This window comes from Neodiprion fabricii, chromosome 2 (assembly GCF_021155785.1).
Source record: "Neodiprion fabricii isolate iyNeoFabr1 chromosome 2, iyNeoFabr1.1, whole genome shotgun sequence".
Taxonomy (NCBI): domain Eukaryota; kingdom Metazoa; phylum Arthropoda; class Insecta; order Hymenoptera; family Diprionidae; genus Neodiprion; species Neodiprion fabricii.
The window spans coordinates 9993082-10016272 of NC_060240.1; the positions used below are offsets into that span (position 1 = coordinate 9993082).

General features: G+C 38.2%; 2 protein-coding genes across 9 annotated transcripts in view; one reads left to right on the forward strand and one right to left on the reverse strand.

Annotated features, from left to right (window-relative positions):
- Window positions 1-406: 406 nt before the first annotated feature.
- LOC124175968 lies at window positions 407-19436 on the reverse strand. The gene is made up of 7 exons (XM_046556673.1): window positions 18455-19436; window positions 10997-11174; window positions 8656-8890; window positions 7187-7352; window positions 5588-5769; window positions 4572-4685; window positions 407-1704 (listed from the first exon to the last, which is right to left on the reverse strand). Exons 2-7 carry the CDS (start codon window positions 11134-11136, stop codon window positions 1480-1482), a joined length of 1062 nt encoding a protein of 353 aa, XP_046412629.1. The 5' UTR covers window positions 11137-11174; window positions 18455-19436; the 3' UTR covers window positions 407-1479.
- LOC124175964 (RING finger protein nhl-1) overlaps window positions 17616-23191 on the forward strand; it is a 34621-nt gene continuing 29045 nt past the window's right edge. For 5 of the 8 annotated variants that reach the window (XM_046556661.1, XM_046556659.1, XM_046556660.1 and 2 more), the window contains exons 1-2: window positions 17617-17704; window positions 19589-19692. The gene's annotated coding sequence lies outside the window, so the exon portion shown is untranslated. Of the gene's footprint in view, window positions 17763-19588; window positions 19693-23191 lie in introns of all 8 variants that reach the window. The other 3 variants (XM_046556655.1, XM_046556658.1, XM_046556656.1) reach the window with 2 other exon arrangements.

Consider the following 23191-nt stretch of genomic DNA (forward strand, 5'->3'; position numbering starts at 1 on the left):
ATCGATTACAGTGGTTCAAAGTAAAAAAAAAATCATCGTATTATCACGTAATACGGTGTTCGAGAGTTTTAAAATCGTTGATCAAAAATCTAAATTTATAGTTCGAAATTCGAATTGAACGTTATTCCTTTTTGTCTCCATGAACTTGGGGAACATGCAGTGTGAGAACGGGAAATTCGAGAGTTGGCTCATGGCCAGCCTAAAGCCGTTTGTTCTTCGGTTCAACGTCTCTTTTGCTAAGTACGAAAGTACGATCACTTTCTGTCGTGATAAAATCTCGCGTGGGTGTCTCGATTCTATCCGACGAATTCGTGGACGGTCATCGAGCGTGCGAGGAGCTTGTACCTACAACTAGTAAATGGAATCGGAACTGCGCGAGCAGCGAAATGACAAAGGAGGCTGTCGGAACGATCCGAAATTTAAATCCAACGCGTTGTTTTTTTTTTCTTTTTTTTTTTTTTATTCCAAGCCTCAAGGGACGCCGTGGCGGCAGTTTTTCGAAGCTTAATGATCGCCGCGTTGATCTCCGGATGTTGGGCTATAGGACGCCGAACTCTCGGGGTGAATTCAGACCACTGGCTATATTCGAGGAGGCAGAAAAACGCGCGTAATCGGCAACGACCATCCAGCAGTCACGTTCTTATCTCTACGCTTCTCCATTTGAATTCTAACCTCTGTTTTTTTTTTGTTTTTTTTTTGCCCCCTCCTTTTTCTTCCTCATTATTCTTCGCTTGCATATTGGGTGAGAAATTTATAGATATTTGAACTTTATTTCAAGATAAACGCCGCAATCATCACTCAAACCTTGTTACACTGAATTTTCAAGTTTATTATTCAGAGAAAATTTATGGGCTGGAAGAAAATTACGGTATTAATCGTGTCGAAATATTTCAACGGAATACAATACTTTTGATGAAAGAAACAAAAGAAATTCTCCGCAAATCCTGCAGTTAATTTCAATCATAACGCAAAAAATACTCGAATGCTCTCTGAAAAAATTCACAAGATAAATTTATTTCTACGTGTGCAATAACCGAGTTTTTTTTTTTTTTCTAATATTAATTTTTTTCGTCGGACAGCGTTTATCAGAAAAAATTAATCTGCAACATAATATGGTCGGTATATTGAAAGTTTTTCACGAAACTATGCAGAAAATTTCACGAGAAAAATTTCTACCAGTATTCTTCATCTTCCCTCCTTTAAGCTCCGTTTTATCGGGGGTTTTGTCGGTGTAACTGCGGCTTGTAACCAAGAAGCGCGTCTATCAAGAGACCGACACTCTCCCCACGGTGAAGCTAAAGCTGCCGAGAAAATCAACCGAATTAGGATCGCAGTCCTGCAGGATCCTCGCGGGCGGGAAAAAAAGGTATATAAAAAAAAAAAGAAAGAAAAAAAAAAAAAAAGCCGCCCTACACCCGTCAGCCAATCGTTTGATGCTCGACGTCACGTCGAACCGGATTTACGTCACAGCCAGGACTTTCATCCTTTCCCCGGTTTGTCCGACAGGTTGAAGTACAGGTGTACAAAATCGTGGGTGATCCTCTCCCTCCCAGGATCTGCCGGCAGGACTTCCTCGTCCTCGTGCTCGATCGCGTAGTCGATGTCCGGATCAGTTTCGAGGCTGAAACTGTACGGAACCTCTTCGCCATTCGGGTGGACGAGCTTAGTTGGCAACACGGTTCTTCCGAGGATTTCTCTCAACGTCTGTACAACAGAATCGATGAAAAACGTCGCGTCGTATCAGCCTTTAAAGCTCCGAGAGTTTTATTTTTCTCACAATATTTAGAGGGTTTGGTATAATTAGAGATTTGGACAGAGTAAGAATTTTTATTCCCGACTCAATCATAAAGTTAACTTTATTTTAAACTCAAAAACGGCACGAAAGTGGCATGTTTTTCACTAAAACACGTTTTGCGGGAAATATGATCAATTTATCATTGTAACAAGGGAATAAAATCGAAGATTATTCCCGCAAGTGGATTTACTACCCAGGATTTTATTGCCAATTCAACTCTGGCCGCAATATTTATTTAAGAGTCGTTTTTTCCCGCTGATTTGGATGTTCCGGAAATATAAGACCAATTTAAAAGTCCCAATTTTCAAATAAATATTGCGGCCAGAGTTGAATCGGAAATAAAATACTGGGCAGTAAACCCATCCGCGGGAATAAACCTCGACTTTATTCCCTTGTTACATAATACACTATAGTAACAGCGAAATTTAATTCGAAAAGCCAGATCGATTTTCATTTACATATTTTTTCATTTGTGGTTTTTTATTTTTTTCTCCAAGTCGCTATAGTTAGTTATTATATTTTGTTTTCCTTCTAAATTTGTATCAATTTTTTATGCAAATCTGTAAAAGGGGTTCAAACAGTTTGAGAACGCTACTACAGTTTATTTCGGGAGTTAAATAAGAGCACAATGTCAATTCAAAATGGATAAAAGAAACCATTTCAGCACTTATGTGCCCGTTTTTCTAAAGCATAGCGAATCAATTTTCATACTGAACGTCAAGAAAGCGGATAAAATTGGCGTTTACGAATGAAAAGTGATTTTTGTTACAGAGAAAAAGACTTGCTTCTTTGATCCTTGGAGTCGACCGGGTGACCTTTCAAAAATGTCGCCAACAAAAATTGTCTTCAACTAACTTTTTGTCATCTGCGCAACTTTGTCTCGACCCCCCTCCCTGCATATTTAGGAATTAATCAACCGACTATTGAATTACCTTCGCGAATTGTCGATTTTCCCCTCCCACGTTACCGGCATAAAGCAAAGCCATGCATGCTCTGGTGACGTTGAGGGAAGGGGTAAAAACCTGAAAATTCACGGCGGTAGCTTTTACAGCAATTTTACTGGTACAGATACGCTGAAATATTCGGTAGAGCTTAACAGAGTTAAGCATACGAAATCAATGAACGTGAAGGTAATTCAACAGTCGACGGATTAATTGCTAAATTTACACACTTACTGAAATCAAGACTCGTTATTCTTTTTTTTTTTCAATGGGATACCGTAAATTTCCAAACTCATGGAAGACGTAAGTACTTTGACGTAAGAATCTGCAAATTTTCCGAAGAACGTATTAAATTGAGATAAAAATTGGTCCACACAATATAACGAAAAACAACTTTTTGAAGGTACATTAAAAAAATTTTTACACAGTTCAATGTCAAGATTGATATATTTTTCAGAATTCTGATTTTCACAAAAAAAAAAAAAAAAAAATCCAAGTCTCTAAGAATTCCGAAAAGAATGGTCTTATTTTCATCAACAAAAAGATCGGTGCTATGATTCTGACGATTTAACAATCAGAAAATTGTGAAATAGATTTGAGTTATTCCTTGTGATATGAGACATTCACAAATCAACAACAAGTTAGTTGAATAACACTAGATGAAAAATAATATGCAAATACAACGAGTTGAAGAGCCGGTTTTGAATCTTTCATCGTCTGTTATTTACGTCAAGAAAAAATTTAGGGTCAAAGAACGAAGGAGGGGAAAAACGATTGTCCGAGAAGCAACCGTCGAGTTTCCATACCGTTTGTTCATCTGTAACTTGGATCTCTGAAAAATTGAGCAAAGATGATACTCCGAGTAAAGATGTAAGTGCATACAAATTCGAAAATAGTCGCACGGGGACTCTCGCTCATTCTAAATTATTAAAAAGAAACACTTACTGTAGCACACAGAGACGCGAATATTATACATACGAATGTATACCGATAAGAGAGAAACGGTATAAATTTACAAAGCGAAAACTTCGAACCCTTCGACGTACACATCCTTTCAGCTCGTGAATAGACAATTTGAACGAAAGAATTTCCCGTTGATAAAAATTTATGCAAGCACATGACGTAGATGATATAAAGAGAGGGGATAAAACGGGACGTATAAATTTTTCGTGCGTCGGTTCCTCGTATAGCTGCTTCCGTTATTTAAATGAGAAAATAATAATAGTCGATTGAATAACAGCTTGCAAGCTTACGAGGGGAGGCCGCCTCGATGTAAGACTCAATATTGAACCAGAAACAGCAGACTTACGACTCGAGATTTTTACTTCTACACCCTCTTTGAGCCGCGAACGCGAGTGGAAGCTTTAACGCTAGGGATGGGCGATGTAGATCGATGTTTTTTTTTTTTTTACGAGAACATCGATTTTTCCGATCGACGTTTTTCAAAGTCGATCGATCGTCAAGTCGGTAATAAATTAAATTTCTGCATAAACATCCGTCGATACCTTATTATGTGTAAAAAGTAAATAAACGTTTCTAAGTTTGATAATATATCTGTATTCTCTACTAAATTTCTCGCTGTCAGTTGGAACATTTAACTGATTCAATTTGCGTCAAATTCTCATATTTTCTACTCACTTTTAACAGTGATGATAATTTGGAATCTGAAATTTTCGCGCTCATTTTTCTTACTACAATTGTAGCTACAATTTTTTACATTTTCGCGCTTCTTTTCACCAAAAATGTTTTCTACCAACATCGCCCATCTCTGTTCAACTCGAATTTCTCCGGTCAATAATTTCGGTTTCCGAGTGTAAACGTAGAACTTAAATTACTTGATCGGCAGTTTGAGACCAGTGTTTGTACAAGCTCCGATAAACCACTCCTTGATGTCTGATTTTTCTGATCAAATCAATCATCTCCACCTCGGTTCTGGGTATCGGTATTTCCTGTACAATAACAACAAGGGAGGAAAAAAGATATTAAATCAGATAAATGGAATTTTCTAAAACATGGAATCCGAAGGTTGAATATATTCCTACAGTTATAGAGGTTTAATTTTCCAATCGAAAGCTTAAACGCTCTGACCCATATTTCTCATAACGAAGAGACCATTCGGTTGAATATCGAACATATGATCATAATTCATTGACATTGACTACCAGTGAATTTTCTTGAATTCTTTTATCTCATCAAGTAACTTTCATTGATTTCCACTCATTTCGCACATTAAAACTGATTCCAAATGATTTCCAAACGTTCCAGAGCATTCTCATTTACTGTCGATCGTACAGATTTACTGAAAATCAACGAAAGCAGGTGCTAATTGTAAGATAGTATCGCCTATACATGCAGCGTTGAGGAATCGAAACCATTTGCCGTTTCCCACAAAGATGAGAACGATTACCATGATTTCCGAATTTTTTAAGTAATTCCAATACGATTTCAGTGACTTCGATAAATTCCTGGTAATACCAAAGAACCTTCCATTCGCTTATTACAAATTAATGTTCTTTAAAATTTGAGTCACCAACTCTCGAATATTACACACATGCGACTTTTTCACGTGAAGATCCCTCAATAAATTTCTAAAATAAATGCGAAGGATCATCCTGATTGCCGGACGGAAGCGACGGGCAGGGTTCACCGGACCGGTAGAGAATCCGGCAACGGCTCTTCGGGAATGAGACTTTGTTTAGATCTCCGGAGGGTGGGAGCGTGACGGAGGACCGTCTTCGAACCAATAAACCAGACGGGCCAAGGAGCTCCGCGTCCCTTCGGGCTTCGATGTAGATGGAATGCGTAGGAGCGAGGGAACGGGAGGAGGATTGAACAGGGACGAGACACTTACGTCGGGTTGTCGTTTAGGGGGTGGTTTCCACTTTCCGGCATGGGAGAAGGGCTCCCAGCGAACCCCGAGCGGCCAAAACCCTTCCTTGTACTCCATTTTCCGTTCCAGTTTACCCTGCTTTTTCACCTTCGCCTTTTTCCCTTTTGCGCCCTTTTTCGTCACCGTGTCTCCGGACTCACCTTCTGGGGAAAAAGAATATATAGAAAAATAGAACAAATTTCTGGGTTCATTTGACCTACGGATATATATGGCAGACCGAGGATCTGGGATATTAACACCTGCAGCCTGAGGTAATCTGTAAATCACGGATAGAGCCAACATTCTCGGTGAAAGGTTAGGGAACGTGAGGAAATTTTACGGAATAATATCACGACGTTGTTCTGTGAGTGAAGAAAATCATGCTTCTTTCCGTTGTTTAATTTTCATTAACGATAATCGAGTCGATTTCTCTAATGTATTGCCGATTATTCGAGGAAAAGGTTGGTGGACTGAATATCGATCATTTTTATCGATTTTACATTGTCGTGCATCTAGTATTTATTGGAATTATTATATTCGTAATCTGTGATCAATATATCTTTGAAAATACTGGAATTATATAATTGCTTCATTTAAAATCGTTTCTGAATTATTGAATATCTGTCGGATTTTTAACAATTCCGAGTCGATTTGAAACGAAGCTTGGGTATCTGAGCTCTTGTTTATAATTTTAGTATTTTCTATTTCCGTCTTTCTAAAAAGGAAGCTTGAGAATATGATAATTTGTTAATACTCAATGCACGGCTATATTCCAATGAAATTACCAAAAAGTACCGATTCTCGCAGGCTAGCCAACCTCCTTCGGCAGCTCGATAGTGTCACGAATGTGTGAAGCATATCGGAAATCACAGGGCGAAAGCTTTCGCAGGAACTGTTCGTACAATGAATTCATGTTTGTTCTTCGTAATCATAACAAAAGAAACGCCGAATACATAAAAGATGTCGAACATTTAAATAACGCTCAAAACCAATTCAACGTACGGACCGAAACCTTGAACATTGTCTAAAATCCCCAGCACGTTCTGCGAAATGGTTGTGCTATATGCATATCAGATACGACCGAGCTGATGGGCCGTTGCAAGAATCCCGATTCCAAGAAGAACCAAAAAAGCTGAGATGAAAATTTCAGATATCCGTGTCATGTGCGGAAGTCGTTTTTTGTTCGGCACTTCTCCGAATATGATAAAGCCGAAACGTCTTTTTCCGAAGTCATTTTTCCTGTTTCTGTTCACCGCTTTTAGGTACAACGAAAGAAAACACATCCATGCACATGCCTACAATAGAAAAGTGGTAAAAACTCTGAGTAAGGAAACGCAAACTCGAATATTTCATATTTCGTATTTCGTGGAGTCACGTCTCGAGAACGGATTATTCGGGAGGTGACAGCTCTCTTTTTTCCCCAACACAAAGAATATGCTTCGAACAGTTCCACGATATGTACAAACTTTGGAAAACGAAACAGAAACCCCATCTCTGCGCTCTCTACATCTTCTCCTCGGATTCGAAACGGTTCCAGTCACTCGACCGTCTACAGTTGCTATTTTTCTCGCAAAATTGCACCTTCACCTGGATTTTCCGCTGCTTTCTCGGTGTCTTTTGGTGTCTCTTCCGTACTTGGCGCCTCTTCTACTATCGGAGTCGATTCTGGTTCAGGTGGAATGGAGCTGACTTTTGATGGGTTCTCCGGCTCACCTTGGCCATCATCGACCGCCACGGTATCTTCTTCCTTTCGAAATACAAACAATTACAATTTGATTGTTGAAACAGTTATGCCGCAGCAACGGTGGATCCATCGTCACTTTTAAGCTTGTATAATCCTTGGTCGAAAGTGTTAAGATCCTGTCGTTTGGCCGTGTCAAGAGGCAAGTCAAACAGTTAAACGTTATGTTTACGAGTCCAGATATATCTCTACGTTATTCTTTTTCGTTATTATTATTATTATTGTTATTATTATTACTTCTCGTTCTCCAACTTTATTTCAGGAATCTTTCCTGGACAGCTACTCTCGCGTAAAATATTGCCTTGCGTAAGTTGTTGTCTAGTTTTGAATCGGCGTCGGCGGTCGGTATAAGATGTCGGAAGATTTTACTCGAATTCTAAATAAACTCCGCGAGAAGCTGTGACGCGTTTCAATCCGGTTCAATGTCTCGATTTAACCAGCCGATACAAACTATAAATCTTCCGTATTACATACAGTTTTACAACACACAAACACAACACAAACGCCAGACCAAAACATTGGCAAATGCATCTCTTGTTCATCAATTGAGACTGTGACGTAGTGAGGTCAACTAATTATTACTCAAATTCCAATTGGAACAGCGTCATTTGAGTATAATTAGAAAATGTGACAAAGGTTCTACGGGAAAAAACAAATCATGTACATAATCAGCAGAGGGTTGGAATTTCGTACATTCCCTCCGGCGCTTCTGTTGCTTTACATGACTATGGAGCACATCTGGGATTCCATAACGGTGTTTCCAACTACCTACATACTATATTCTCGAAACAGGTTGTTTTGAATACAGATCCGTTACCAACACTTCGCTTATCCAAGATACGAACTTTTCCCTACAATTTTTGTAGGTGGATGGACATCTCCACTCTGATTGACTGACCTTATCGATCATCGGATTATTTCGTTGCTCTACCTTACTGGCAATTTGCTCTTCCATGCCACAATTTTCACTCTTATCAGGAAAAATCGCTCGGCATTGTGCTCTGCCTTACCATAGTTTCGACGATCATCGGGTAAAATCCCGCAACTGCATTGGCGACATGAATCCTTCACCAAACAAGATCGATGGATTTTGCCCGATAAAGATTGAAACTATGGTAAGGCAGGTTGAATTGCTATTAGGATAGAGCGACGAAATGATCCGACGATCGATATAATCAGTCGATCAGAGAGGGGATATCTCCTCATCCTAGAACATTCCATAAAAAGGTTTGTGTCTTGGCTAATAATAAGTGAAGCGTCGATAACGAATCTGTATCCGGTACTGTCACCGCTTATTTGCTAACGATACCTCAGATTCTTCAAAGAGATCATCTCCGTGATCCAATGTCCCATTTTCATCCCCCTCCAAAGCGGCAGTGGCGCGTTGAAGACCCTTGCTGATCCTCGCTGTGAGTCGAATCTGGGCCCGTAACCACCATTGCCAGTCCTCGGCTTTTTCACCAACTTTCGTTAGCCAGGCGGTCCACACCCGGAGCTTTTCGGATGGTACGGCGTACAAGCGCGTCATGGCGTCAATGGCCTTCCTGGACAAGTTGAAAGTTCATATTAAGTTCGTTTGACTGTCATTCACCTCGCCGGTGAGGCCTCTGAACGAGTTACCGATCATACAGATCGTCCTCTTATCAATCAGACGAAAAAACGTTGCACAGTCGATGAATTCGACGTACGTTGGTTGAAACTTTTTTTTTAGTACATCGAGGCAGCGCGAGATGGAAACTTAGGCTGAATTAACGGCGTGGCCGGAGCGTGTTAAACATAGGTACGTATGGTAATATTCTTGTGAAAATATCGGCGAAGGTTGAACGAGAAACGCGTTACTGTATAGATAGGCGTACGCACAAGATCATATATTTATAGAATGCACCGGCTGACGGAAATTTCGTCAGCCTACATAAGCCAAGGTTGGATCTCTCAACTCTGGATTCAAGATTTCAAGATTAGATACTCTGGCATCGAGCCACTCCACGTGACGTTTGCACATCACTATACTAGCAGGACTAGTTACGTTTAACAATTTTCCACCTTTATTACATCAAGCTGCGAAATCTTCCATTTTATAAGACTTGACGAGCTTACGTAAAAGATTGACAGAAGAGAGAGATAGAGAGACGAGTAAGATAACGCCAACGTACCGATATAATATCGCATATTTCCAACGCCTGCAAGACAGTCACTTATACATTTACAAGCAAAAACCTTTAACCTGAGAAGAATCAACTCGTACTTTGGTGAAAAAAGAATTTTAAAAAGAAGAGAGCCATCGATCTTGAACTCAATTTCAATCCAATCAACCGCGAACGCTGTTATACGTCTCCTCGTTCAATTATCGCGGTAGAAAAATCGATCCATCACTAATTTTCTCCAAGTTGGAGAAAAATCTGGCGATGAATTTCTCGACAAAGTTGGAGATCAGAACTTTGAACGTTTACAGATATTTTCTGGCGGCCTTTTTTTTCCTCCGCAAGCTTTCGAGGATTCTGTTGTAGCGCCTGAATACCTATGTGCTTGATATTCCGTACTGCACAGTATCGAGACAAGCACTGCGGGCTTGCAATACTTCGGTATTCAGACATATTTTTCCATTATCGGTCTTGCGGTTACGCGAACGCTGAGAGTATCCGCACCTACATGAGACGTAAAAAATGACGACAGTTGAAGCATTTTCCTGTTTTAAGGCGGGCGGGACTTGCGTCATTCGACCTACAGACCCACCTACGTGGGTTTTAAGCATGACTGGTTATACACGTACAGTTTCGGTCTAAATTTACCGATTAACTAAACACGAAGACTATTTCAAACGAACCGGAGCTCTTGAATCTATCGAACGTGAGTGCAGCAATGACATTCGTGAGCATCGCTGTTGTTAATATTATTATTACAACCCTGCGGAAGTCGGAATTTAATTTCCAGGGTTGAGTAAACGGTCGATTCGAGACTTCTGCGGACGCGTCGTCTAAAAATACGCGTGAGAATATTGCGAGAAAATAAACACCTACGCGAATCCGGTGTATATACATAGAATGTAAAAAGTATACAAGTGCGATATAAAATATCAACTTTTTCATTTCACCGTATATTTTTCGTCCATCTAGAAATAGAGAATAGAATTTGAGAAGCACGTATCGGGGCGGGGGAAAAACACTCGCGGGAGCTTAAAGAAAAATGTGAAAATATACGTATTCCTCTTTCTCTATTTTTAATGTCGCAAGCAGGGAAACAAATCACCGATTACTTCGATCGAAGGTACATATATGAAAGAAGCGGCGTTCTTTCCTTCGCCAAAGGTTCGTGAAAAGCCACGAGATTCTCCGTTTCTCCATCCCTACGTTTTCTCTACACGTCAAGCCCAACTTTTTCCAATCGTCCTTTACCTTCGGAAAGAATTCTAAAACTGCATTTAGCCCAGGGCCGCCTGTCCGTCTGTCTGTTCGTTTCGCGGGTCTCGCTTTCAAGCCCCTCAGTTTACTTGGCCCTGCGTCTGTTGTCATTACGCAGGCTTAACAGAGCCTCGCATCATCTCGTCAATTTGCCTAATTCCTACGCACCGTATTCCGAATAGCTACGTTGCCACGGTATAATCAAAATATCCTGAATTCCGGAGCACAGAGGCCTGGCGAAAACGGGCTTACTGATCTGGCTGAATAATTCTGATTCCCAGTTCCTTTTCCGACTCCGTTAAAACCAGCTTCGTATTTTGCGCCCTTGAATTCTTTTCCGTCTTCTCCTTCGCTTTCGACGACTTCTTAGCTTTTCCCTTCGCGTCCCCCATTTTGCAAGTCTGATTTCTCTCGCTGCTGTTTCAGCTGCCTGGAAAAAAGTATCGGGTGCAAAATTAGACGCATCGTGTGCAATTTCAATTCGGTTTTACAATTTTTATAAATAAAAACGATGGCCAAGTCGAGTGTCAACGTGTGAGTAAACGTTCTTTATTGCAAAAATGTGCCGAGCCGATGATTCTGAACCACCGGGATGAGTTTCGGAATTTTTAGACGTCGTTTATAGGATTGTAAAACTTATTTCTACACTCGATTCGTGCATATACAACTGTGAGTATGCTCAAAGTACTTGCTGTTAGTTTTCGCGAGTGGTTTTCGCAACATATGTATATATGTAATATACCACAGACTTGAGACGTAATAATACGTAACTCATTTTCGACGTATGTATCGCAATATTATTATTTCTTGAGTGCGAGCTTTACAATTTTCAAAACATACCTACATTTTCAAGTATACCGACTACCATCAAAGAGTGATGACTTTATCTCCGATGAAGCAGAAAAAATTTATCACCGTAACTAACTTTCCATCTCGATTTGCTCATGTAAAAACATTCCGCTTTCGCACTGATAATTAAGGGCTTCGTATAACCAATGAATCAAAACATCTCTCACGTATTTGTCTATATGCCTATATGGTTAAAATTTTTGAAAAGTTTTTTGGGTCAAACGGTGCATCCGAATTTTTTCAGGCGATGTTAACATTCCACGTTCACACGGTTCGATTCCGAAAACCTTTTTCGATCAGTCGATGACATTTTTCAATTTCTGGAAATCCGGATCCGAGATAGGTTTTCTACCCTGCAATTGGAACGACAACAGAATTTCATTCGTAATATTTCAAGGTTCTATCTGACGATGCGGTGCAAAACGATGGCGTAAACTGCTTGCGATATTGCAATGCTGCAAAAAAAAAAAAAAAAAAAAAAAAAAAACGAGGGAATCGCCAGAACAGAAGATACTTTATGGGTCGCGACCCTCGGTTTACGGTGGCTCGGCGCTTATTCTAACCCCGAAAAGTTTTCGGCATGCAGACGGAGAACCTCGAGAAAGGTGAATATAGGCACCGTGTAACGTTTAACGCTGAGCATAGCATACCGACCCCTGTCAGAGATGTTCTTTGAGGCGGTCAGCTTTGTTGTTGCGCTGCTGTTGCCGTCTATTTTTTTTCTTTCTCTAAATATATAATATCCCTGAAACGAAGAATGGGCAACGAGGTTACGTGCGGAGCATAGAAAAGCTCACCTTTTCGCCGTTTTCCCTCACTCGAACAATCGTTGCAGGTTACCTTGCATCGAGTTGCGAAACTTTCTTACACCTCCGAGAAATATCAAGACAGTTGGTATCGTTACGATGGATTTGTAAAAATTTTCAAATTTATTTTTCTTCCTTTGACATCGCCAAAACTCAATCTGTCTCTTGCGGTTTATTTGATTTTGAATTTGGAAACTTTTTAAATTTAGACCGTCGAGAATTTCCTGCTGAAAATTTTGTCGAGCGAAATAAACGAACCGCGTTTTCTTCGCCATCTCTGACTCTCGCATCTATTCACGTACATTCTTACATACGTACATCGAAGTACTGATCAACTTTTATCTTACATATATTAACCCTTCGAGTCATGATAGTAAGTATTGCTCAACACCTATTTTATATACTTTTTTTTCATGTTTATTCAGAGCAATTTTCAACATGTTTCTTTGCGGATTTTTTCGGAGTAATTATTCCGATATAATGTAAATTATTGTTGTTAGAAAAAAATTGATTGAAAAAAATCGTGAAAATTGAAAAAATGGTGCAATCCTGAGAAAGTTACCTCTTTACACGTGTACATGTTTTACATAAATCACAAGTTTTTGGGGTCGTTGTTTACGAATCTGAAATCAGATTTTGAAAATTCAGTACGGTGAACTCCATCAGTAACCCAAAAAATCCCTGCAAGAGTTTTTCGACCGTATTCGATCTTTGAAATTTTTACCCACCATATTGGATCTAATATCTTGAATTTTTGAAGTCTGATATCTCAGCTTTGTAATCAGCGACCCCGAAATCCACTGCATAAAGTTTTTGTGACCGGATTTGATTAAATTTGAAATTTTTGTCCGCCATGTTGGATCCGCCGTCTTGAATTTTTTAAACCTGACTTCACACTCGTAATCAGCGTCCCCAAAAACCACAGAATACAATCTTGTTACAAATTCGTTGATAAACCGGCGACGCAACTCCGCGTCGATCGGCCGTTAGCTTTCAAATCTCCCGCTCTTTCCTCTCCGAGTTTTAGCTTGCGAGGGTTCTCGAGAGCTGGCTTCGGGCACTACTCTTCGCAATTATAAACTATCCTCCTATCCAAGGCATGTTGTATATAATATGAGTACACTATGCAGAAGAGCCAAGAGCAGAAAGAATCACTTAGACACCGCGGGCATCTTACTCACCGTGATGAGCGTAATAATAGCCAACAGTGAAAATAACCGACAGGGCTGTATCCCGGCGGAAAATCACCTGCGCAATTTTCACCCTGATTCCCGCAAATCGTTTGCAATTATTTACAACCCTCGTCCTTTCCCAGCTACCGCAAGCTCCTAGTTCTTTACGGAGTCTTCGATCCGACTCAAAGTGTTGAAGCTTGTAGAGCGTTTCTTTACCTCCCGCCGAGCTTCGAGGTTTGCTGAGTGCCGCGAGGGATTGATTTCTGTCGCTCTTTCGGTTCGCGAAAATTAACCGGATTTTGAGACTGCAGGACTCTCTCTCTCTATTTGCCTCCCTCTTTTTTTTCTCTTTCTCTTCAACTCTCCGAGGCTAGACGGCACACTTTTTTCTTCTGCTTAAAAGTTTCCGTTCCTATTTTCTCCCTCGTTTTTCTTTCTCATTTTCGCCATTCTCTCTCTCTCTCTTTGTTTCTCTCTTTGTCGAAATGTCTCAGCTCTGCCACCGTCAAGTCACGAAGTGCAAAGTTTTTAGCTGGAATTGTTTGAGAATAAGAGACACGGAGAGAAAGAAAATAAAGAATCTTTCTTGTGCGATTTTAATGCAACGAAAGAAGTTTAAAAAAAATATAGACTTCGTCGTAATGGTTTCTTTCTAATTTTTGTCATTTTGATTTACGATATCGACAATAACGTGAGAAATGTAGTTCTATTGATAATAATCGTGTGTTCTGAATCGTGCTGCATCAAGTTTATAAAAGAATTTGTCCAAATTATGTTCGTAGCAAAAGCAAATCGCAGGAATCAGACTTGAAACAAGAGAGATTTATAAGAGTTTCTGACTTAAAAATAAGGATAGTTTGCCCAAATTTCACTTCAAACAAGGGAAATTTATGTGGACCTTTTTAGTAGCGGATGCGCATCTTGCACGAAAGGTTGCAAATGTGAGCTAAAACGAAAGACGGAGAATAAATTAATATAGCACTCGCTAATATATAACCGTGTTCGATACGGTGAATGTTAAATGAGAAACGGAAAGGTGCGCAAGCGTAATTGTGTGTACTTTTCCAAGTTAACATTGAAGAGCGAAATTACGGTATTCCGGGAAGTCTTGTGAGTTCGCTTCGTCTCGTCATGTACAAACCACCAGGCAAGGATGAATATTATTACACCCTCAAAAGTGGCGTCTGAAGACAGCTGCTGAGTCCCGTAAAGCCGCACGTACGAGACGATGGATACTGTCACGACGAGAGCAAATTTCAATTAGACTCGGTGTTAAACTTTAGGGAATAATTAAAGGTACAATTATGAAAAAAAGGAGACAATGTAGAAGCAAAAATTGCAATTTCGTGGAATACTGGAATGATAAAGAGGAGAAAATGAAGCGTTATTAGTACCGAAACTAACTCGTATCTACATTTCTTTTTTACATTTTTTGTTTTTTTGCAAACTCAAGATCTCAGAACTCCGGAGGCATTGAGATTCGGGCAAAAGTGTTTCCCTGGCTAGAGCTTGCGAGCTTTTTCCATGCGATTAGAGACGCATGTTGCGGCGCTTTGGTCCAAGCGAAAAGTCGAAAATGGGCAAATTTACGTAGAGGCAAAGTGAGGTATGCGGAAATCATAGATTTTGACCTGGCGAACACGAATATGTATGTTAGAAAGTTTTATGCCCATAGGAAAAGGGTTGAAACAATTGATTGAGTGTAAAACTTGCGATAAATCGGTAATGGATGAAAATATGAAAAAAGTTTTCAAACGCGCAAAAAATTATTCGACTTTTTTTCCTCTAAAATTAATTGGTAAATCATGAGACGCGATTCAAGTCAAAATACCCTTAAAAATGACAAAAATCGTTTGACCACCACCGAATCGATGGTAGGTGGGCTCGGTTTTCCTTCACCCCAGTTCACCGTATACCTTCTCCTCGGGAAAATTAAAAATATCCGTGTATGTTATATTGTACATTTTATTAAAAACTAGAGATCATCCTTCATGCGAAACATACGACTATATTATCATTCATTGCGATAACTGCGGAAAAATATAGTCTTGGGTGAAAAATAATAACTAATTTCTATAACTGTGACGGGAAAATCAGGCACGTATTAATATTCTTTATGACTGTGGTAACTTGTACTATATTTTCTTGTAACTATTGTGATAATTAAATGTTGTTGAAGTAATAAATCGATGTTATTAAGACCCTATCTAATTGAAGAAACGTTGAGGCGGCGAATTTAATTACCCTGAATAATTACACTTGGAGAAAAAAAAGACAGTTGTTTGTAGCACAAAAGCATTCCTTTCAAATTCCTTCGTTCAATCTAAAGCAAGAACGCGTTCAAAGTAAGTAAAGTTTTGGTTTGATTTCGAAAAATGCAACAAAACCGTTTTCTTCATTCAAGACAAAAGTTTGTTTTTTTCTAAGGAATTCATGGAATTTTATCAATTTGAAAAAAGGGTTGATTCAGATTCGAAAAAGTAGACTCACCTCCAAGAAAAAATACTTTCTTGAATGTATACAGTTACAATTAGTTGTATTGCTGAAACGCAAAACTGATTTTTTTATGTCAACCCTTTACGAACAGTTGTGTATTCCAGTCGACATAAATTTCAAAAATTCACAACTGAAGTTCGACTGATCAGATTTTTTTTAAGGGACGTGTTTTGTCGACAGTTTCAATACCAACCTGAAAAAATACATCGAAGACTTTCTTTTCATTTACGTACATTTTCTAGACCAAAAAGTGCAGCTAAAGTAGTCGAAAAAAGATGCGTGACAGTTTCATTCTAATTTCTAATTTCATAAGCTATTTAAGATTATTTTTCTGTCTGGTGAAATAAATATTCATGTTTCTAAAATGGTCTTAAATGTCGTGAAAAGAAATATAAAAGCTCCGCACCTATCAACGCAAAGTTGCAAGCTCGAAAAACATTACTTATTCACTGTAACTGACATGCGTGTAACTTTTGATATAAGTTCAGAAAAATTCGGGAAAGTGTCAGATATCTTACAAATAGTTCAAAGATAGAGAATCGTGTCAATCAATCATCGAAATATGTTGAAGAAACTTTTTTTTACTTAGCTAAACGTAGCTGATTCAGTTCTAAAACGTTTAAAATCAATTTAGAGATCAAACAAGGTATAATTATTTTATATTGAATCCGAATTTTTTCAACTGTATAACAATGCAAAAATTTTGTTATTCCCAACTAATTTTATTTCGATCGATAAGACTTTTCATCGAGTACACTTACGTCATATTTTCTTGTAATCGTAGCGATATTCAAACCGTTTTCGTAATGGTGCTCCACTTTTTAAAATTTTTAGGTGACAACTGTAAAAAAGGAAAGGGTCTGTCTAAAATCAGCAATAAAATCCTATTGTTTACATCTATTTGTCATGTCTCAGAGCTACAACTAAAGAATGAATTATGTATGAATTTTCGACGAAAATGTGAAAGTTTATCGTTTTAAAAAAAATGTGTTTCAGGATGAATTATGAAACTGTTTTTCAAATGTATTTCAGGTCGAATTTTGAAACTTTTTTTCAATAACCAGAGAACGAAGAGTTAGAATCGTGTCAATTTTTTCATAACTGTAGAAAAATTTATACACTAAAAAATGACTTTTTTTTTAAAGAAAGAATCGATGATTAAAAACAGAGTTTAGTATTATAAAATTGGCGAAAATTCTTCCACGTATATTGTGATGTATTTGATTTTCCAGAATTTTTTCAAATTTTTTGGTCGCCTGCTGGGTTTAAAAACCGCAGAAATCGAAAAAACGTCTCCTCGAAATCGACGCAGAAAGCTGTAATTTTGCAGACATTTTTTATATAATTTTTTGATTTGAAGCTGTTGAAAAAAATTCGGCGGAGGTAGATTCGCCGTTTTTATCCGGCTAGACCATTTTTCTCGAAATGAGCGAGACAGTAGAATAAGAAGAATAAAAAGAAAAGAAGAAGATAAAGCGCGAGCGGGAAAAGCGCGGGGGTTGGAGGGCAGGGGATCGTCTTAGTAGATACCTAGTGAAAAACGAGAATGGAAACCGGTCTAGGAGGCCAGAAATAACCAAGGGGTCGAGACATTCACTCTGGGACGGGCGGCCAACCGGCCCGGACGAAACGCGGTGCGTCCCACCCTGGAAATCAAATTTGAATAACCGTTTTCCTCCGTTTCGTTCTTTGGTATTCTTTCGTCTCGTTCAAATTTTTTTTTTTTCTTCTTCTTCTCCTTTTTTTTCGTCGCAAAATTTCTTCGATTATCTCACAACGCACTGGCCTTCTAATTCCCCCTTCTCATCGTTCATTCTATCCATTTTTCATATTATTGTGTTCGCTTATCGTTCGTTAAATTATCCCAGTATGGTTTGTGTCTCTAACAAGTGCTAATATATACGATCTACCGAAAATAAGAAAATAAGAAAAAAAAAAAAAAAACACAAACGTCATCGGCACCGTCGACTAATAATCGGTAATAATCCGAATCGGCAACCGCGATTGCTAAACGAACAACCCAAGGCTCAAGGATTTATCTTCAGGACCTTCTGCGTCAAGGATACACGTGGATATCACAGTGAAATCGTGCGACAGCTGCGGTGTTTGTTATCAATGCTTTCTTTATTTATTTTTTAGTTTTTGTTATTTGATCTCTGCCGAAAAATTCGCTTTCAGCGAAAAATTGACGTATAATAAAATTTAAATCCAATTTTCTTTACATCTAATCAAGATCGTAAAAGACGCTACCATTTGGTGTATTCAGCTATCATGAAATTTGTTTTTTCAACTCTTTTTCACTCCCCCTCCTTGCGGGTCAGTAGGTATAATTTTAAGTGTTAGATAATCGTAATCTGCATCGGCATCTTCCACGTTACACTTACCTACACCACCAAGGCAATCTGTACGAAAATGGCTCGTGCAACTCTCGTCTCATCTCGTCTCGTCTCGTCTCGTCTCTCGGTCGCAAGTATCGTGCTCTAATATAGCCTGCCGAATCCTCCGCTACTTCTGCGTCCCGGTGTCCAATTACTTGACCGTTCCCATTCCTTTACTCGTATCTCATATATATATTTTTTTCCTTTTTTATTCGTCTCGTTTTTATTATTTTTTTTTTTTTGCACTTTGTGTTTTTTTTTTTTTTTGAATCCCCGTTTTTGGATTCCTCCCTCAAATCGTTCTCCTAGAACTTACCCCTGAACCGTGTCTAAACCGGGAAGATAAGTTTAACAGAGAAATTAAAAAAAAATCCCACGTCAACGGCGAAGAAGAGACGGAAAAAATAAAATAAATAAAAAAATGTAATAAGTCTACACCGTGCGGTACGACGTTAAAATATCTCGGTGACCGGTGACCGGTGACGGAAATACTCGAGAGTTTAAAGGAGAAAATTTATGCGGTGTATTCAAGTCGTAGGAAGAGAAACGTAAAGAAAAATAAATAAATCGTGAAAAGACGTGAAAATAAAGTGAGAAATATGTAATGATTTAATCAGTAATTAATCACGCTCACCGGTTGGTTAATACTCGCGACCCTGTTCAAGGATCGACTCTCCCTGACTAAATTCGAGACCCGTGTAAAATATACCTATACATAGACGTGTATACGTTATACACGTAGATGTATATACGCTTGTTAATATACGTTTACCGTACGCAGTGATACCGACTACATTGTTATATAACGCTTATGGAATTTGTTTTAATGCGTTTCTCTTATTGTCCTTATTAATATCCTTCACCTTACTTTAATCCAACCGCCTGAATGGGGCTGAAAATGCCTCAAGATATAACACGGTGCTTGAATCATCCCCCCTCCCTTCATCCGAATCTAAGGATTTTCAATTATCCCTCTGAGCAACGTTATCCTTTGGTTTAATCGATGTATTATTGCACGGTTTCATAATTAACCAGTTGTTATTTATCGGGTTCAATGAATGAAAGGCTTCGAATTTTTACCGGGCCGCGTTCGGCACGAGAGAAAGGGTAAAATTATAAAAAAGTGTTTCGTTATTGCAGCTGGTACAGCGCTCGGTTTTGGTGGTAGAAAAGTGCCATCATTGGGGCCCTGTTAAGTGGGCCCCCAACGCAAAGAGCTCGCCGAAAGGCGAAGTGAATCACAAGTAAGTCAATGTCATTTGATTTTTCATTCCTATTGATCAATTCGATCGCACTGGGAGAAAATTCATTTATTATACTTGCTGAAGGTTTGAATGTTACTGCACTTTGAAAGAAAAAAAAAATGTTACTATTGAATATTTAGCGTAATTACAGTTGATTAACGATAATTAGAAATTTCTCTCGTTGCAAAAACGCTTCGACGGAAAGTTTTCCAAAATTTTCTGCTTCGTTTATATCGTCCCACATTTGTGTTTTTTCCTCTAGATATAATATAACTTGCGTCATTTGTTAACGTATAACATTGATTCACAATTATCAATGATGAACCGAATCTGGTTTTCAAAATTCCTGAACCTTCTCTTAAATCGTTTATTTATACTTGGATGATACGTTGAGTTTTTAGAAAATATTGACAGATAAAATTATTGCGAAACTGCGTGTTTCTTTATTCACAGCGTATTGTACTTTTGATGACAAGTTCGTTAATTTTGGTGTTTGCTAAAATATTAAATTTTTGAACTCTTCCCGCGCTTTCCCGATGACATCGTTAAAACGCTAACAACTCGTCTCTCGATTCTTCTATCACTAGTTAGTTCCAATCCTCTCAATGGCTCGTTGCCAGATTTACACGTCACGCTTTCGAGTGAGTCAGGAATTTTTAACGGAATTTAGTTAACGTTGTCCTAAAGTTTTACTCCGTAATTTCAACGCAGTGATGCACCTGTCCCCAAAATTCCTAACAAAATCTAAATTATGAAATAACACGGGAAATAATTGGGATATCATGAGAATGATAATAACAATGATAGTAGTAATAATAATAATTGGATGAACTTTTAGCGAGCCGATGTGCGGATTAATAATCACAATTTCCGCAATGGTAGGCGATAATTTATATCCAGAAATTAATTACTCATGAAGAGATATTATCCGCGAAGCGCGGTTGCAGCGACGACTCGACAAACTTGAATTATATAATGCCTGATAATAATACAAATACAAATCGTGAAAAGCTATTGTCTGCTTTCTACTGGCCGTTATTCATAGGCTTTATCTCCGTTAATTCTTAACTCTGTGAAGCGATTCTGCTGCAGGTTGAGTTACGAGTTAACCACGTTATACGTACACCATATATATCTATATATGGGCAATTCCATACGAACATTTCATTTTGTGTAAATAATTTTCTGCAATCATCCCAACTTTGAAGCAGTAACTCGAATTTTTTCTCAGATTTTTGATTCAACCGCTCAATTATTTATCATTATTCAAAATGGTTTTAAAAAGGACCTTTTTTAAAAGTCTCAAAAACTGTATCTTCTATTCCAAATATTTCAACGGGTCTATTTTTAATAATTTTTTTCAGCGCTTACATTTTTTTGGCCAACTAAAGCATTGTTTGAACGGTTTGAAGATTTCCCAAAAATTCTCGAAACTTCTATTCTTCACTTGCAAAATTTTTAGATCAGTTCCATTACGAAGCGATTTATGCCTGTTTTTTTTCCGGTCTAGAAATTTTCGAAGTCAAAAATACAAGTCTTAAGAAATTTTCTGCATTATTACGCGAGACATTCTTTCTTTCGAAGAAAAAAATCGATGAAAACATTACGAGAAATTCCATTCCAATTTCAGCGTTTATCAAATTCCTAAAACGACAAAAAAAAAAAGATTCAAGGTAATGGAAATGCTTATTTCTGGAAAGAAATTGTGTACAATAATAATGATGATTCGATTCGAGGGTATTTGTTATGTCGCCAAATACGAGTCGTATTTATTCGCTTTAAGAATAATCGTGCATGAGAAACTATTTCGGAACAGGAAGTTGTGACCGTGAATCATTTTTGTTATTCTCTAATGATATGTAATCCGCCTTTAGTTACTCTCCGACTCGATTTCGATCACTTTCTGTGGAACATATTAAAAGCCGAGTAGTGAGAGCTTCGAGGAAATCTGATTTCACATCCGTAAGTTACGAAAATGAAAAGATAACCCGAGACAAGAATAATGGCGAGTTGCTACTGACGCATTTGTTGCAATTTCGGCATCGGATAAACCGAACGAATTACCATTTGAATGTTTGAATTCAACGAGGCCGGGTTCAAAGAGATTTACAATTTCATGCCAAGAAGATAAATTCATGAGAAGTTAATATAGAAATTAAAATTGAGTTTTCAAAGTCGGTGAAAAAAAAAAAAAAAGGCGGAGAAAAGAAAATTCTTCGTGCATAAAGATTGTATCGTTCGTATAATCGCTGGATCAAAAATACTACTTAGACGTCAGCAGACAGCGAAACTGTATAATTAAGCCAAGTTCAATTGGAACATCGTCTCCTCCACGCAAAAACGTTTCAGAACCATGAATTTCAATCGGGGAGACCAGATTGCCAGCTACGATTATACAGAGATTAGAGATTGCATTATTATTCTACTATACTTCGGTTTAACACCACATTAAGGATATCGTTGGAGTTGGAGTAATGCCGACGAATCGTAACTCAATTTGTTGGCAGATAAATTTTCTACACTGACATAAATTTTTAGTTTCGGTTACCGGTCAGTCCTCGAATACTTTTATTTTTATAAATAATATATTAATAGACAGAAGATTCATTTTCAAATAAGATGAGTTGACGGAACGTAGATCAGATACGTGCATGATTCCACAACTTTCACATCGCCTGTAAGTCCAGTCAAGTTAACAAAAGTAGAAAAATTAACCGATAGAAAGCTATAAATTAGTGGAGATCTTTATTTTGGCATACTTTCGAAGATAATATAAGTTCCGACCTTTACCTCCGAAACTCGATCCGTCGTCTTGAAAAAAGTTCTCCAATCCGATAATCGTTGGTCCGATCGCGATGAAGGTTATTATAAAAATTAAAGCTCATTAAGTTTTCTATAAAACAGGTACAACTCCGTTTTCTTCATATTTTCAATACTTTCTCTGTATTACGTCGGTAAACACAGACACAATTTTTACTTACACGCTGTGTTCTTAAACCTATTATTAGCAACATTTTAAAATTCTTCATACTAAATATCGATATAATAATGTCTACGAAATAGTGTCTTACAATAGTCTCTGATTTAGACCTGCTGTAATCTAAGAGCCGGTGACCATTTTAGTTACGTCATTTCGTACACAAAATTTTCCATCTTATCATACTCTTTTAACATCTCTGATAATTGATTCGGCGGGACGGGCGCGTTGGGTTACAAATATCAATTGAAAAAACGTCACATCATAAGCGCTGTCTTTCTTGTGGCAGCAGGGAATGATATTTTCAGGACTTTTACTATCCTCAAAAGTATACCAAAATAAAGGTCTTCAATTTATATCTTTTCACCGGTTAATTTTTCTACTTGCCTCATTTTAATCCAATTCGACTGGACTATACGAATTCGAATAGATTAGTCAAGTCCACCACTAAATTAACATCCGATTAGAATTTTGCGAAAACTTTCAGTATTCTTCAAAATTATTAACCGGTACAAACATCGT

Coding starts and splice junctions, on each gene's coding strand:
- LOC124175968 (XM_046556673.1), bottom strand. CDS start 11,136: ATGGGGGACGCGAAGGGAAAAGCTAAGAAGTCGTCGAAAGCGAAGGAG. Junction 5,770..7,186: donor AGCGGAAAATCCAGGTGAAG/GTGCAATTTTGC, acceptor CTTTTTCCCCAG/AAGGTGAGTCCGGAGACACG. Junction 1,705..4,571: donor GGTCTCAAACTGCCGATCAA/GTAATTTAAGTT, acceptor TCTGTTGTACAG/ACGTTGAGAGAAATCCTCGG.